This window comes from Gossypium raimondii, chromosome 11, assembly GCF_025698545.1.
Source record: "Gossypium raimondii isolate GPD5lz chromosome 11, ASM2569854v1, whole genome shotgun sequence".
Lineage (NCBI taxonomy): Eukaryota > Viridiplantae > Streptophyta > Magnoliopsida > Malvales > Malvaceae > Gossypium > Gossypium raimondii.
Window position 1 is genome coordinate 21,361,550 of NC_068575.1, and position 17,440 is coordinate 21,378,989.

At 35.9% G+C, this 17,440-nt stretch overlaps 1 protein-coding gene across 1 annotated transcript; it reads left to right on the top strand.

The window, feature by feature from the left end:
* LOC105788074 (patellin-3) lies at positions 1 to 2,503 on the top strand. Its single transcript, XM_012614779.2, has 4 exons — positions 1 to 1,321; positions 1,421 to 1,545; positions 1,641 to 1,776; positions 1,953 to 2,503. The coding sequence occupies exons 1-4, from the start codon at positions 122 to 124 to the stop codon at positions 2,211 to 2,213; spliced, it is 1,722 nt and encodes a 573-aa protein (XP_012470233.1). The 5' UTR covers positions 1 to 121; the 3' UTR covers positions 2,214 to 2,503.
* Positions 2,504 to 17,440: the final 14,937 nt, after the last annotated feature.

Sequence of the window (17,440 nt, forward strand, 5' to 3'; positions counted from 1 at the left end):
GTTTTCCTCCGAACTCCAACCCCACTCCTCTCTTTAAAAACTGTCTCCCCCCGCCCACCCTTTGAACTCTCCAATAAACCCACTTTCCCCATTTGTATTCCCATTGGTATCATTGTTAGCTATGGCTGACCAAACAAAGAACCCTGCCTATGTTGACCAGGTGGTACTTGCCCCTGACGTCCCACAGCAACCACCTGCTGCAGCAGTTGTGAAAGAACCACCTCAAGCTGAAACTGATGAAGAATCCGTAAATCAGAAGCCGGTCGAGAAGGCTTTAGTGGAAGAGCATTTGTCAAAACACAGGTGTGATGATCAGGAAAATGTTCTTCAGTCGGGTTCTTTCAAGGAAGAGAGCACAAGGGTGGTTGATCTTCTTGATATTGAAAAGAAAGCGTTACAACAACTTAAGCAACTTGTTCAAGAAGCGCTTAACAAGCATGAGTTTGGCGGGCAACAACCAGAAGTGCCTAAAGAGGATGATGAGAAAGAATCCTCCAAAGAGGAGGCAAAGGACGAAGCGGTTATTGATGATGACCCACCAAAACCAGAAACAGTAGCCGAAACTAATGATGCACCGGTAAAGGAAGATAGTATCAATCTGGTTGAAACGGAAGTCATTGAAGACAAGGTTGCTACTGCAGCTGCTGGCTCTGACACCGTGGAAGACGATGGTGCCAAGACTGTAGAAGCCATTGAAGAGAGCATTGTCTCAGTCTCTTCTTCTTCAGTTCAACCTGCAGCAGAGGCAGAGGCTTATGTGGAATCGGAAGACGAACGAAAAGGTGGTAAAGTAGAGGACAAGGTGGTGCCGCCCGAGGAGATATCCATATGGGGCGTACCGCTTCTTGCAGATGAAAGGAGCGATGTCATTCTCCTCAAATTTCTAAGAGCCAGAGATTTCAAGGTGAAAGAGGCGTTTGTGATGCTGAAAAACACTATTCTTTGGAGAAAGGAGTTCGGGATTGATGAGCTGGTTGAACAAGATCTGGGTGATGATTTGAGTAAGGTGATATTTATGCATGGTTTTGACAAGGAAGGACATCCGGTGTGCTATAATGTGTACGGGGAGTTCCGAAACAAGGAGCTTTACCAGAAAAAAATTTCGGATGAAGAGAAGAGGCAAAATTTCCTCAGATGGAGAATCCAATTCCTGGAAAAGAGTATTCGGAAACTAGATTTTAGGCCCGGTGGAATTTGTACTATTGTTCAAGTCAATGACTTAAAGAATTCCCCAGGACCAGCCAAGTGGGAGCTTAGACAAGCTACCAAACAGGCTCTTCATTTGCTCCAGGACAACTATCCAGAATTTGTTGCCAGACAGGTATTGATTACTATGTTTAGTGTTTTTCTTTTACCAAACAGGAGGCAACTTGGATCTTGCCTATGTTCTGAATGATTGACGTTTTGGCTGGTTTTTTAGGTGTTCATCAATGTTCCTTGGTGGTACCTTGCGGTCAATAAGATGATAAATCCATTTTTGACCCAAAGAACTAAAAGCAAGTTTGTCTTTGCTGGCCCTTCCAAATCAGCGGACACCCTTTTCAGGTTGTTGTCTAAATCAAGTAGAGTTTCTTCAGTACTCCTTCCATGGTTCTACGTTTCCGTTATATATAAGAAACAAATATGTTTTGTACATTTAGGTACATCACTGCTGAACAAGTACCGGTCAAATATGGAGGACTGAGCAAAGGCAGTGAATTCGCCACCACCGAAACTGTTACCGAGATAACTGTTAAACTAGCGGCAAAACACACAGTAGAGTTTCCAGTTACTGAGGTAGATCGCTTTTCCTTGGTCTCTTCGTTCGGTCAATGGGATCCAATGTACAACGCTTGGGGTTTCGGGTAGTACTAGTTGTATAATTAATTAATTAATTAATTAATAGGGGTATCCTTTGCACCCTTTTTCTTTGGTATTGGCTGGCTAAGACTTGGATGAGATTGTTGGTGCAGGCATGCCTTGTGAGATGGGAGGTGAGAGTTATTGGATGGGGTGTGAGCTATGGTGCAGAATTCGTACCCAGTGGTGAAAACAGCTATGCAGTTATAATCCAAAAGGCTAGGAAGGTTGCTGCCTCTACCGAGGAACCGGTGGTGTGCGACAATTTCAAGGTTGGCGAGGCTGGCAAAGTTGTTCTCACTATCCACAATCCCTCCTCCAAAAAGAAGAAGCTCCTCTATCGCTTCAAGTCCCACCCTACTACATCTCACTAGTTTTATTCAAGGAAATGGATATCACACAAGGCATTCACATATATAACCATCTTTCTAGTTGTCTTGCCATTACTTCCGATTTTCCAAGTTGTTTATTATATGTAATTTTGGGGGTTTGTTCATACAATATGTTCCTTTCTTTTTTTGTCCTAGTAAATTTCAAACGGTGGTTTCGTGGATTCTCACGGATGCACGTGCATGGATATTATTTTTGTGCTCGTTAAATTTCATCGTACATCATTGGGTTTTGCCATCTTTGATTTTCAAGGAAGAAGTTTTTGTATCTTCAATTCATCGGTTCTAGAATTATTCTTAGCTACATTAATGTTTTCTTAATAGTTTGTACTCTAAAAAATTAGTAAAAGGTAAAGGTTTAAATATAATAAATGCCTTTCTACTCTTTAAAATTTTGAATTTTAGTTTTAAGACATTGACTTCTTGGTAGAATTTTAGAAATATGTTAAAAAAATATTTAAAAAATTATGCAGTTTTTTTGAAAATTTATTGATGTGCGTTATTTTTTAAGAGAGAAAGGAAAACATGTTCTACAAGACACGTATTGTAACACTCCATACCCGGTCCAGTTGCCATACCCGAGTTATAAGGTGCTACAAGTAAATACAAAACATTTGATTACATTTCATAGTCCAAATATCAATTCCATATCAATTTATTCATATACAATAAAATACAACACATAATGAATAGCATAATGAATAGCAAACACTACTGCCAACATCTCTTTTTCAATTATGGTATAGTTACACTGCACTAAGTTCAGCGTTTTGCTGGCATAATGAATAGCTCCAAAGAAATTATTCTTCTTTTGTTCCAAAACTGTACCCACTGTATAATCACTAGCATCACACATAATAAAGAAGGGTTTTGTCCAATTTGTAGTGATTATTATAGGAGCAGATATGAGCTTAGCTTTTATTACCTTAAAAGCTTCAATGCAACTTTGGTCGAAGACCAAATGTGTTTCTTTCTGAAGGAGTTGATTTAAAAGTTTAAAAATATGAGCAAAATATTTGACAAATCTTCGGTAGAATCCTGCATGGCCTAAAAAATTTTGAACACTTTTCACGTTAGTTGGCTATGGAAGATATTTAATTATCTCAAATTTTGTTTTATCTACTTCCATACCCTTTCTCGATATTTGGTGCCCTAAGACCAGTCCCTCTTTTACCATAAAATGACATTTTTCCCAATTGAGCAGTAGGTTAGTTTTTTCGCATCGTCTCAACACTTTCTCAAGGTCACCCAAACATTCTTGAAACGAGTTTCCATAAACCAAAAAGTTGTCCATGAAAACGTCCAGACCTTCTTCCAACATATCAGCAAAGATAGCAGTCATACATCTCATAAAAGTTGCTGAATCATTGCATAATCCAAAGGTCATTCTTTTAAAAGCATACATGCCGAAAGGGCACGTGAAAGTAGTTTTCTATTAGTCATCGAGGTGAATTGGAATTTGATGATACCTCGAATACCCATAAAGGAAACAATAATAGTCTTTTCCTGCTAACCGATCCAGCATTTGATCAATGAAAGAGAATGAGAAGTGGTCTTTTTTTGTTGCATCGTTCAGTTTCCTGTAATTAATACATACCCTCCAACCAGCAACTGTTCTTGTTGGAGTCAATTCATTTTTACCGTTCTCAACTACAGTTATGCCTCCCTTCTTTGGAACACACTGGGTCGGGCTAACTTATTCACTATCAGAGATAGCATAAACAATACTTGCGTCTAACCATTTGATCAGTTCCTTTTTTACCACTTCCTTTATGATTGGATTAAGTCTCTATTGAGTATCCACTACAAGTTTTTCCCTTCCTCTAATCTGATCTTGTGTTGATAGAATGCAAGATTGATTCATTTGAATCAGTAATTGTTCATCCTATTTTTTTTATGCATCCTCAGGACACTCAATGGAGCTTCTTCTCGTTTTTCATCTAAATAAGTAGCAATAATTACTGGTAACATATTTTGCTCCCCTAGATATCCATACTTTAAGTGCTCGAGTAATGGCTTTAATTCTAACTTAAGGGGTTGGATGATGGATGGTACCATTTTTACCGAATTTTGTGTAATTTGCTCCGGCTGTTCCTTTGTCTTCACCAATCCAGTTGGGTTACCATATGATATTCTCTTGTTCTGCATTATCCCCTTCTTCCTCCGTGTCGTAGCCTGTTAATTCTTGTGTGCTTGACTCTAATTGATTACATTCTTGCTTTTTACTTCTTACAGCTTCCAATTCTAGGTTTTCTGTTTCTTGACATTCCTTCCAAGCAAATTCATTAATGTTGAATTTTTCCAAAATTTCTATTACCTCCTCTTGAGTTTTCATCCAAATACTTCCCCCAGTCATAATATCATATTTTCATTTATTTTGACTATCCAAGCCGTAATAGAAATGATGAATCTGAACTGCAAAATGTATGCCTACCTAGTATAGATCTAAGGATTATTTTGAATCTATCCCAAGCTTGTCCCAGGGTTTCAATAATACCTTGCATAAAATAAAATATCTTTATATAACTACTCAATACATTAGTCATCAGCATTGCTCAACGAAAAAATAGTTGCACAAAATCGACCTAGGTAGTAATAGTGTCTGAAGGGAGTGTTTCTAACCACATTTTTACCTTGCCCTCTAACGCAAACGGGATCAACAACAATTTGATTGTCTCTGGTGAAATTTTTACATAGCTGACAGTGCTGCATATATGGTCAAATTTCCTCAAGAATGCTGTGGGATCTTTATTAATGTAATAAGCAAATCTGACATTACAAGTAATCCAGGTTAATAAAGTCAGGTTTAGTTCAAAATGTGTACTGTGAATAATAGGTTTAGATATGCTAGGTCGCAACCATGTTGTATCGAAAAATGTTCCTAAAGCCTGCATATTGTTAATGTGATATATTGTTAGAACAAACCGTATTTACAACTTAACAATTTCCTCATTACTCTTTAAAATGCAAGAAATTAAAATCAGTCTAGCAGCGTTGCCTCCCCGGCAACGACGCCAACAACTTGACTGCCTTCAGACGTACTAACGACTTGAGTATGAATATTACAATAAGATAGAGAGTTATGAGGCGATATTCGCAAGGATACGGGTCGAGTTGTAATATAGATTTTACAACGAGGTAGGTGAGTACTACGAGGATCGTACCTAAGGAAGGTGAGTACTAAATCAATCTTAACGTCAACAATTAAAGATCTAACTAATACTTTAGGTAAGTTATAGTGCGAAAGTAAAATAAGAAATATGTTTAGGGTTTGTAAAATAATAAAATAAAATAACATAAAAAGAAATTAAAGTTGCGAGAGATACAAATAAATAAAGTGAATCCAAATTTGAGGATGGGTGATCATCTCGCTTCGGCAATCCCAATTAACTGTCGTCTCAGGTTCTTCGTCAACCAACTAGTCGCTATCCTAGCAGGATCTTCTGGCTTTCCATTAACATAACGAGTCAGCAAGAGCTACTTATCTTTTGACCTCATAGTCCAAACTGGCTTGGGGTAAAGGTGTTCACAAATAGACAATACCAATTTTGGGTTAATTCCCACCTTGATGACTTCCTAGGGTTGTTAGGCTTAAGGTTTGTTTCACATTCTTCCTTTGCCAAACAAATGATCCGTTGAGTAACCCTACAAAAATAGTTAAAAGATCATGTCTCCACTCGCTAAACCCCTATAGAAAGATTAGTTCATCATGGCTTTTAATAAACAACATGGAAAGAATGGAATAATTAATCATGGGGAATGAAGTGGAACATAGAGTTTTAAGAAAGCTTGATTGATATTGAATAACATAAATCCACAAAAGTAGATCTTTCTTTACAATCAGATCTCTCGAAGGAACAAATAAACTAAACTATTAAAACCTAAAAGAAATAAGAAAACAAATCTAAAACCTAAGAAAAGAATCTGAGCTAATGGAATGATGTCCATAATGTGCGCTAAAAGAGTCTATTTATAGCTTCAAGTGGCTATCGTCCTTAAACCTAGGTTAGTTGACGTTCCTAAGCTTTAAGTTCAATTATGTAGACCAAAACGCCATTGTTTCATGTTTGCTTCTCATCATAGAGTCGATGTAGCGACACACCAAGACCTGTGTCGTGACATAGCAACTAGTATGCTCCTCTGCAATCATATTCAAGGGTATGTTGTGACATCTTCAGCTTTTATCATGACGTTGAAGGCAATTTCTCACTTTCTCTATTCTGCTCTCTATGTTACGACATTGGATCTCCATGTTGCGACACGACATAGCATCCAGTATTGACCCAAAATGCCTTCTAATGGTCTCCTGCACATTCACAAAGTACGTTAGCTCTCCCTTAGGCCTTGTTTGGCCCTTAAGGTCAATAAAAGAATCAATGTGCACATTTTATTGAATGCAAGTAAAACTAAAGAAACTTAACTAAAACATAATGAAAATGCTTGTATTCAAGCTCATTAAATGTGAAAACTAGTTTAATATTCTACACCGATTTACGAAAGATCAACGCCTGAAAACTAACAGTATACAGGGACTCAGAGAAGACTCACAGAAAACTCACATAAATTGGATACTCACTGAAGATCTCAAAGAAGCTGGTTGCACCACAAATATTTCGCTACATTCTTTGACATTTACTTGTTATTTGGTGTAAAAGAACTTTCTCTTTATCGGTGTAAAAGAATAAAAAAAAGTAGAAGAAAAAAAAGAACCCCCACTACATCAGCCACACTGTTATTTATAGCCCACACAGCTCTCATAATAACCTTACACATGGCCAGCAATTAGAATTGATTCAGCACCCCTTGGTGCCCGAAACATCAATCTATAAACACTCCTTTCTACCAAACTCTACTAATCAGAGTGGTACACTTTACTTGTACTCATAAGCAACCAACTAAACAAGTTATTCTGTTACTTAAACAAATCAAGCTGTCATGTATAGTACTCTAGTTCAAATCAAACTAGGTTTTAATAAGGAACTAACTAAAACTGAATAGTATACTTACGTCTTACAAGCAAACATGGTAAACTGTTCCATAGCTGCGGCCTTACCCATTACGCTCTCAATGAAAACTATTAGGTCCAACAATCTGCCTCTAGCAGACTTTACATACCAAGTGAAATAGACCACTTGGCGGATACTAACAGAATGTCCTCCAACACAAAGCTCACCAAGAGAATCTACTGATTGGCGGGTTTTCCATATTAACCATGCCAAGTCGTATAGATCAGTAACCTACACTTTTCCAAAATATGAACCTTCCACCACATCTTTATAGACTTATCGGGATAGCCAAACAATACGCCACCATAGCACAACAATAAACACTTATTTAACTTGGAGGATAGAGTGTAAGTCAGCCTTCTTTGGCTTATACTTAGCCAACAATCCACCCACACAAACCACCAACTAGGAGTACGCTAGACGAGGTGTTACAACTTTCCCACCCTAAAAAGGAATTTCACCCACGAAATTCTTACCATCAGGTACAACATATTCTTGGGCATTCATATCGCAAGCATTAGATGTTGCTCTCGAGCTGGTCTTAGTAGAACTTCTACTTGGAACTCTCATGATAGATTTTGATATTACAATAGCCCTTACCCTCGCATCACGTTGATTTGTGCTAAATGCTTGGGTTGATCGTTCAGGCTGGCCTCTAGTCATTGCTGGGCAATCTTGAACCAAATGGTCAGGTGACCCGTATTCGTAACAGACTTTTGTTGTATTTCAGCAAATTCCCACATGTTTTCTCCCACAGGTGTTATAGACAGGAGCCTTTATATTTTTTAATACACTAGAACTTGCCATAGATGTAGCCTGACGCTCATTATTATCACACACTTCCCATCATATGAGAATCTCTTGCTAGCTAATAGGAGAAATTCTTCACATCTTTAGGCTTATTAAAATTTGTGACAGGGAGTAGTTCAACATTTTCATTCTTACTTCTTTCTCTATCTTGCCCCATAATTTTATCTTGAACAATCGTTTCCAACTTTTGAGCCTTGGCTATTATTGATGCTAGACTCCAAACTTCTGATGTTGTTACTAGGGCGCAAATTTCATCCCTTAAGCCCCACTCAAGTTTATTACACAAAGCTTATTCAATTTGGAACATATCCCTCACATATCGACTAAGTCTGATGAACTTTCGCTTATATTCCATTATGAACATTTGTTATTGTCTTAGATATAAAATTCTTTCTCCATCTGTTCCACATACATTGGATTAACATATTTCTCTCTGAACTTTGTTAAGAAGAACTCCTAATCCATTTGTTCCTCAGGGGTCACGCTTGCCAACATTTCTCACCATTGATATGCCTCCCCTTCTAACAAGGAAACTTCACATAACAGGCTATCCGTCGATGCGTATTTCAACTATACAATTACTCTACATACACGAGATAACCATTGCTTGGCTGCTATAGGATCATAACTTTTATGTCCTAGAAATTCCTTAGCACTCCATTTTCTAATCTCTCTCATAGGATTTCCTTGAAACTGGTTCACAACTAGCATAGCAGGAATAGGTGCCCTTTGTGGTGCAGCTTCAAGCTGAGACTGAGGTTGGGGTAGAAGCACATGAGCAATTCCCATAATTTGGTCAAACCATTATTCCATCATCTTGAAAAAACAATCTTTTATGACATTTCCAGTTGGTTTTAGATCACTGAAGATTTCGAACCATCAGCATCATGTGAATTCGAAGACATTCTAAACTACATACACAAACACAATTTAGCAAAACTACAATGGACTAGCCGAAAACATGTAACATGCATACCAGGGCATGACTTAGCCTTTGATTTTTCGAGAATCGGCTCAACCTGACTCTGATACCAAACTTGTAACACCTCAACCCCAATTGTCGAAATGAGGCATTACACAGGAAATAGGCTTAAACTTAATTTATAATTTTTATTGAGGTTTGAATGTATACTCTTAGAATTGGGGCATTAACCCAAAATTTTGAATGAAAAAACAATCAAATTAGTGATACACCATGTAATATGAAGCATAATTGAAAACGAATTTTCAATGAAAGCTTTATAAATGTTGACATATTTACTCAAAACACAAAACTAGCTTTTTCATATATAAAAGTTTCTATTTCATCACTAGCACTCAAACATCATTCAAAATAGTTTGGCATATACTTCTAAAGATGGTCTCATAAAATTTTACTCATTTAAACTTAGCATATATCTTTGGAATAAGTGACAATTCTCATAAAATAGAGATAGAGTGAAAGATGTAAATTGTTACAAAAGTTGGTTACTAAATAGAGCTACACGCCACCCGTCCAAAATGAAAGCATATGTATGTTACAAAACAAACATATGCGAGGCTCACAACAAAGGCCGCTATCTTCTGGCTAAGTCCCTTCCACGAGCTCTTAATGCCGTGGTAATACTTTAGAAAAAAGAAAGAAAAGGGGTAAGTTTGAAAGAAATTAGTGAGCTCTAGAACTAAACATGCTCAACCTTCTAATCATATTCCAACAAACAGGATAACATGACATAAATAATTAAAAAATAATAAGTTAGCAGGCTTTTCGAATAAACATTTGGGCGTAGACACTCTTACATACAACAATGGCAGATAGTATCCTTGGCGGACTCTAATTTGTTAAATACAATTCACAACTACTCTCTTAAAGAACAATTTCATGAACACCAAAAGCTACCATCTCATACTTTATCATCCCAGACATACCAATTGACTAGTATTTATAAGTCTATTTAGTATAACTCCCCTTTGGCGGATAGAATACGTCAAGCACTACAACTAATAGATACGTTTGTCCAAAATACATTAAATAAGATTAAGACTTAATACTCCTCATGAAATGCAACTACAAAATCAACATTTCCGTTTGACAGTATCACCTCACTCCAAATGTACATAACATGCATTATATACAACAAATGCAGCGTTTACATTTTCTTACTGTTTCCCACACCCTTCCTCATGCTAACCTCAGATCCCATATTTACACATCATAATAGATGTATTAGTCTATATTATTTCATACATATGCATGTTTTCCCAGAAGATCAAGGCTCTTTTCCATGGTTAACAACTTACATGCCATACTGATGGCATCATCCATAACACCGGGTGGTTAGCAACTAACATGCCTTACCAGTGACCCGTTATCTCTGTCAACCTAGTTAGCAACTAACATGCCCTACCAGTAACCTATCATATCTGGATATCGAGTTTTCACATTAAGGAAGTCATATTTATTTCTTATCGCTTATATGCACATGCATATAGTTACATGCAACAACTTACCACGTTCAAAGGAGATAGTTTTACTTGAATTCATAACCCTTTACTGTTACAAACCATAAACTAACAATATACAGGGACTGGGAGAAAACTTACAGAAAACTCACACAAATTGGATACTTACTGAAGCTTTTAAAGAAGTTGGTTACACCAAAAGTCTTTCTCTACACTCTCCAACCTGTACTTGTATTCGAACACTCATCGATTATTCTCCTCAAAGAACTTTCTGTTTATCGGGGTATAAGAATAAAAATAGAGCAGAAGAAAGAATGAAGAACCTCCACTACATCAACCATACTGTTATTTATAACCCACATGGCTCTCATAATAACCTTACACGTGGCCAACAATTAGAGTTGATTCATTACCTCTTGGTGCCCGACAGATCAATCTATGAACACTCATTTCTACCAAACTCCACTAATGAGAGTGGTACACTTTTCTTGTACTCATAAGCAACCAACTAAACAAGTCATTCTATTACCTAAACAAATCAAGCTATCATTTATAGTACTCTAGTTCAAATCCAACTAGGTTTTAACAAGGAACTAACTAAAACTGAACAGTATAATCATGTCTTTCAAGGAAGCATGGTAAACTATTCAATAGTTGCGGCCTTACCTGCCACGCTTTCATGGAAAACTATCAGGTCCAACAATTTTCCTCTAGTGGACTCTACAAACCAAGTGAAACAGACCACTTGGTGAATACTAATAGAAGGGTCTGCCAACACAAAGCTCACCAAGTGAATCCGCTGATTGGCGGGTTCTCCACATCGACCACGCCAAGATGTATAGATCAATATCCTACACTTCGCCAAAAGACGAAACTTCCACCATATCTTCATAGACTTTTAGGATAGCCAAGCAATGTGCCAATCTTAGCACAACAACCAAAACTTACTTAACTTGGCAGATAGGGCATAAATCAACATTGTTTGGCTTATACTTAACCAACAATCTACCCACACAAATCACCAACTAGTACTACACTTAGTGAGGTGTTACATTTAGCTTATAAATAGGCCATTTTCTATCCTAGAAAGATTAACCGATAATATATTTAAGTATTAGCTTTTACAAGCTTTCTAGAAATTGTGTGTAAGTTTTAAGGGTTCTTATTTTTGAGTTTCAGGGTTTAGTTTTTATTCCCATATTTGTATTATTTATTTTTTCGGATTTAGTGAAATTATCTTTGTCCGTAGTTTTTGATCCTCTTCGAAATGGTTTTTCCACGTAAAATTTGTGTGTTTGATTTTTTAATTTCTTCGTTATTTTTCTTATTCATGGCTTACACGGGTTTACCCCAACAAACTAGTATCAGAGTTTGGTTCAATTTTCTCATTTAACCCATTAAAAGATGACAACTAGAAGGTTCAACATTGAAAAATTCGATGGTATCACAAATTTTAACTTGTGACAAGTTCGAATGATGACAATTCTAGTTTAGAACAATCTAAAAAAGGTCGTTATTGGGAAAAAAGCCCGATAATCTAAATCAGTCAGAATGGGAAGAGCTTGATAAGATTAACCTGTCTACAGTTCAATTGTGCCTCATGAATAGTGTATTGCTGGAGGTGTTGATTGAGAAAATGATATCTTCCTTGTGGAAATGGTTAGTAACCCTTTACGCAACAAAGTCTCTAGCTAACCAATTAGTGTTGAAAGAACAACTATACACATTTCGTATGTAAGAAGGTGAGCACCTTAGAGGTCACATCAGTCAATTTATTACTGTTTTGAATGATTTAAAGAAAGTTGAGGTTCAGATTGATGATGAAGTTCAGACTATGCTATTATTATGTTTTTTACCCCATTCATATAAGTCTTTTAGGGAGACCCTAATTTATGGCAGAGATTAACTATCATTTGAGGAAGTGAAGGGTCATTTGTTGAGCAAAGATAAACTCAGCAATGAGTTTGGTTCAAATAGCAAGTCATGTAACATCCCAAATAATATAAGGTTAGATTTTTAGAAATTATCAAGAACCAAATCCTAGCCTAGTGGTTAAAAACTTGGTAGAAAGTGTAGAGAACCAAGGATCAAGCCTCATAGATTGCATTTTAATTTAATTTCCCCCCACATTTCCAAAAGACCTAACCCACGTTAGTCATCTTACATTAATGCTTTTATCTACAAATGGGCTATTTGCCCATTAGACTTCAAAATTTTACTCAACCCAATTCACTAAAAGTCATTTCCTAATTTAATTAAAATTTTTATTTATTATTCTAGCAAATAAAAACCCTACCTTTTCTCTCATGTTCACATAATCTCAAGAAAACTGTTTGTTACAATCCTATTATCAAATTTTGCTGTTGGAAATTTCTTTGAATTCTTGAATCCTTGCAATCAAACCCTAATCCATCATCTTCATCAAAATCATGAGATCTTGTGTCTCTTACTCATCAAATTCCTGTAAAAAGTCAGTAAGTATTTCGTTCCCTGCCAATTAGGACTTTTCAATTTTAGGTGACTATGAGCTTTAACAGATTAATCAACCCGTTATTAAAGCTTTAATGTTTTTATCGAAACCCCCTTAAATCTTGAAAACCCATCAATAATTGTCGTGTTTGGTCAATTGAAAGACCCTTGTAGGTGTTTGGATTGAGGTTAAACGTGGGGTAGTCACTTGAGATCTTGGGAAGGTAAGGTGGGTGACTTTTTCTGAAAAATCGGATTAAAATTTGAAACTGTCCAGGTACACACGACCTACCAAACGAGTGTGTGGCCTACCCGTGTGGGTTATACGATCCCTCACACAACCATGTCTCATGTTTTCCTCTTGTATCCGTACTTCGCACACGGCTTGGTCATACGTCCGTGTGGCTCCTACACCCTTCCTCTTTCGCGTGCACATAGGTTAGAGCCCCGCACACAGTTGAACACACAACTGTATGAATCCATCGCACACGGTCGTGTGGCTCCTACACCTACAATCTTCGTATCGCAAACAGCTTGAGCCACACACATGGGTCAGACACATGGCCGTGTGGTCTCTAAAGCTTAAATTTTTTAGTTTTGCCTTATCTTTACTTATTTTATGCAATTCAATTCTTGATTAGGATTTTAATGGAATCTAGAGAAATAGATCATACAATTAAGTCTCAGATTAGGAATAGAACGGCTAAACACATGGATGAATAATTTTATGATTTACATAATTATGTTTGCTAATATAAATCCTTGAGTGATATCATGTTTATCAATAGAATATGATTGCTTAGGAATGATTGTTTAAATCTGTGAATGATTACATATACATATTAAATGATATACATGCCAAGTAAATGTTTCGCTCATTGATATGTTTCTGCTACAAGATGGAATGTTGAACGATCACTGAATGATCAAATTATAAGATCTGATTATTTTGCATATGCATGGGGGAAGTTGTGAAAAGTGGAAGAAATGATAGTTTATACTGCGTATATGTATGTTTGCTGTGTACTCATAGATTAGTAGATTCCAATTGTGAACTTGTGTATGGAGTATCCACGTTTTTCTCTGACAAATTTTATCTATGAGGGGTTGTGGATCCTAAACCAAACGATAGCTTGTTTGCACCCATTTGTATAAACGGAGTAAAAAAATAGAGGGGGACCTGGGGAACTCCCTATTTGGAGAGCTAGTGGTCAAGGGTAGGATTTATGATTGCTAAATGATACGTTAACTGAATGTTGCATAACATGCTATGCATTCTCATTGGAAAGTACATGTTGAATCGTTTGAACTAATAAGTGTGCATATGTCTGTTGTGAATGATACTATGACTCTATAATTGTGTGGCTTAGTTAAATTATACCAAAATGTTGATCATCCTACTTATCTAGAGTGATAGAAACTAAATTGTCGTCTTATTAGGTTTATTATGTAATTATGATTAACATGCTTGTTCGAATATTGATTGGATTTATTGTAAAGGGTTTTCCACTAAGCCTACCAAGCTCGCTCCCCTATTTTCAATCGTTTCATATAATCCAATGGACTAGGACACGAACTTAACATACGAAAGGTTTTAGCTTGTCGTGGACTTTATCTAAAACACATTATTATTATTTCCGTCCTTATAGTTATTGATATTGACATTACTATTATGGACTCCAAGGTTTGAGAGATAAGGTTATATGAATTGTCCAGTTAGGATGCATGATATGGATTGTTAGGAAATCTTATAATTAGTTGGATTGTTATTTATGAATATTATTATTAGGGTTATATTAGTGCAATTGTGTATAGTTCATAATTATATATGTGTCTAGTTAATAACCGATTTATTTATTAATAGTATGTTAATAGATTGTCTGCTATATTCTTGATATTTTTTGTCAGAAGATCTACTTGTATAAAATAGATTTAGAAAGTGAAAAATTTATTTGAAAAAGGTCGAACAACTTTGGTGGTTAATGTGATCTCTTCGGCTCGTGTCTATTGTTTGGGCCAGGTTAGAGAGGTTACAAGTCAGATGGGTAAGCCTTAGTTTTGGTAGGATTAAGAAATTGGGACAAGAGATGTCTTTACTACAAGAAGTTAGGTCAAGTTAAGGTAAATTTTTACAAACTACGAAATAAAAGGGTTGCTGAGAGCAATGAGGAAGAATTAGCTAATGATAATTTTGCTGATGACAAGGTCTAAGTTTTCCTCCGAATGGATCCTGAGTTTGCAGTATTCTTTCCACATGTGTTCCAACAGGGACTGGTTCTCCAAATACAGTTTTGTTGAAGGTGGAGTTGTCATATTGGGAAAGGTTCAACTAGTAAGACAATCGATGTAGGTAACGTTCAGATCAGGATGCACGACGGGACAATCAGGACACTGTCAAGTGTCAGGCACGTACCTAATTTAAGGAAGAATATTATCTTTTTTAGTATGTTAGTCTCGAAAGGTTGTAGAATTAATATCGAGTCAAGCGACATTAAAGTGTCTCGTGCGAATCTCGTTCTAATGAAAGGTTGAAAGGTTGGCAGTCTTTATGTTCTAGAAGGTTCAACGGTGACTGGTAAAACAAGTCCTCGTCTGTTAAGGAGTCAGAGTCAACTTGTTTGAAGCAGAGGCAATTTGGTCATAGGAGGGAAAAATGTATGACCGTTTTGAATAAAAGAAGTTCTCTTTTGGGTGTAGGATTTGGAAAGACAGAGCATTGTGTTTGTGGAAAGTAGACTCAAGTCAATTTTTATTTGGCAGTGCACAAGTTGAAACTAAAAGTCCTCAGGTTTTAAAGTTCAAGCACGACTTGGACTCAGTTAATATCCTACAAAGTTCAAAATAGGCACGTGGAGGGCTTGACAAAGAAGGCATTGTGGAAATACGAGTCAAGGTGGAGATTTTTAGAGTATGCCTCGCATTTTGATCAAATTAAGACACAAATAGGGAGTGACATCGTGGCGACGAGCCATGCGATGTCACGATGAGGAAACAAGAGAGAAGCAAAAACGACGTCATGACGACACAATAGGAGATGTCACAACGCTGCAACGTGTCGTGCAATTTTCTCGATTTTCTTCTTCCAGTCAAATTCTGATTATTTGTCCTAGTTGAGCTCTGATTAGTGTAGATTATTTTACGATTATTTGACCTACGGATTTAGCCTATAAATTTTCTACCCTAGAAAGATTCTCCCCTAACATATTTAAGTATTATATTTTACAAGCTTTCAGGGAATTTTGTGTTTAAGTTTTGAGGGTTCTTATTATCGGGTTATTGGTTTAGTTTTTATCTTCATCTTTGTACTCTTTGTTTTTTCCGATTTAGTGAAATTATCTTTGCCCGTGATTCTTTTATACTCTTCGGAGGGGCTTTTTCACGTAAAATTTGTGTTCGAATTTTTCAATTTCTTAGTTATTTTTTCTATTTGTTGCTTACAAAAGTTTATCCCAACAAAAATTTTTAAATAAAAAATATAAGGACTCAATATCTTAAAATTAAAGTATAGGGACTAAATTTTAGATTTTGAAAAATACAAAAAACCTTTAACATATTTATATCAAAGATAAAGTTTACAAAATGATTGGAATCATAGATGATATATGTTCGTGTAAATTATAATCATAATTAAGTAGTATAAAGTATAATCAAATTAATAAGGAAAAAATTGGAATCTAAACTAATAATTGAAAATATATTGGAAGTTAAATCAAAATAATTTTAGAAAAGTTCCACGTATAATAATATAAAGTAAATAAATTTGTAAACTATCCACATATTTAATATAAAGACTTCGTTATTCATTGCGTTTTAGGGTTAGATCTTTATTATTGTTGTGGTTGAAAATTACTTGTATCATTTTTGAAAAGTGTAGTAGAAAAGTATGTTGGACAAAACACGTTAGTAAACAAAATAATTAATTAGAAATAAACACATATAAAATAAAATATGAACATAATTATTTATAGTTAATTTATCAAATATGAAAATTAAATAAAACCAAAATAAATAATTGAAATAAAGGAAAATTGAGATTTTACGAAACGTTGAGACCTGTGAAATATAGTTTCCTTAAGACAGATTCGACCGCTCCTACGGTTCTTAGAGTAACGTTGGTCGAAAGTCTCCAAGGATACAACAATAGCAGTGATCGAAATAGTAGCACCTTTACAACGATCAATCGAACGAACAATGTCTTTTTCTATCACCAGAATATTTAGAAAACACGAAAGATGAAAAATGAGATTTTTTAGAACAACAGAATTTCGACAAGAGAAATTCTTAGAGAATATTAGAGTGTGCAAAAACCCTTTAGAATCATGGCCTTTTATAGGCATGGAAAGTGTTGGAATTTTGGAAAAAATATCCCTAAAATCTGCCATTTAAATAAAAAATTTAAACAGATTTATTGGAATCAAATCAATAAGATAAGTTTCCATATATAAGCAGATTTTGTCTAGGGAAAATAAATTTGAGTTGGGCTAA

Bases quoted from the DNA above. Each gene is read 5' to 3' on its own strand.
- LOC105788074 (XM_012614779.2), top strand. From the start codon at position 122: ATGGCTGACCAAACAAAGAACCCTGCCTATGTTGACCAGGTGGTACTT. The intron at 1,546-1,640 runs GTTGTTGTCTAA...TTGTACATTTAG, and splicing joins TCAGCGGACACCCTTTTCAG to GTACATCACTGCTGAACAAG. The intron at 1,777-1,952 runs GTAGATCGCTTT...TTGTTGGTGCAG, and splicing joins TAGAGTTTCCAGTTACTGAG to GCATGCCTTGTGAGATGGGA.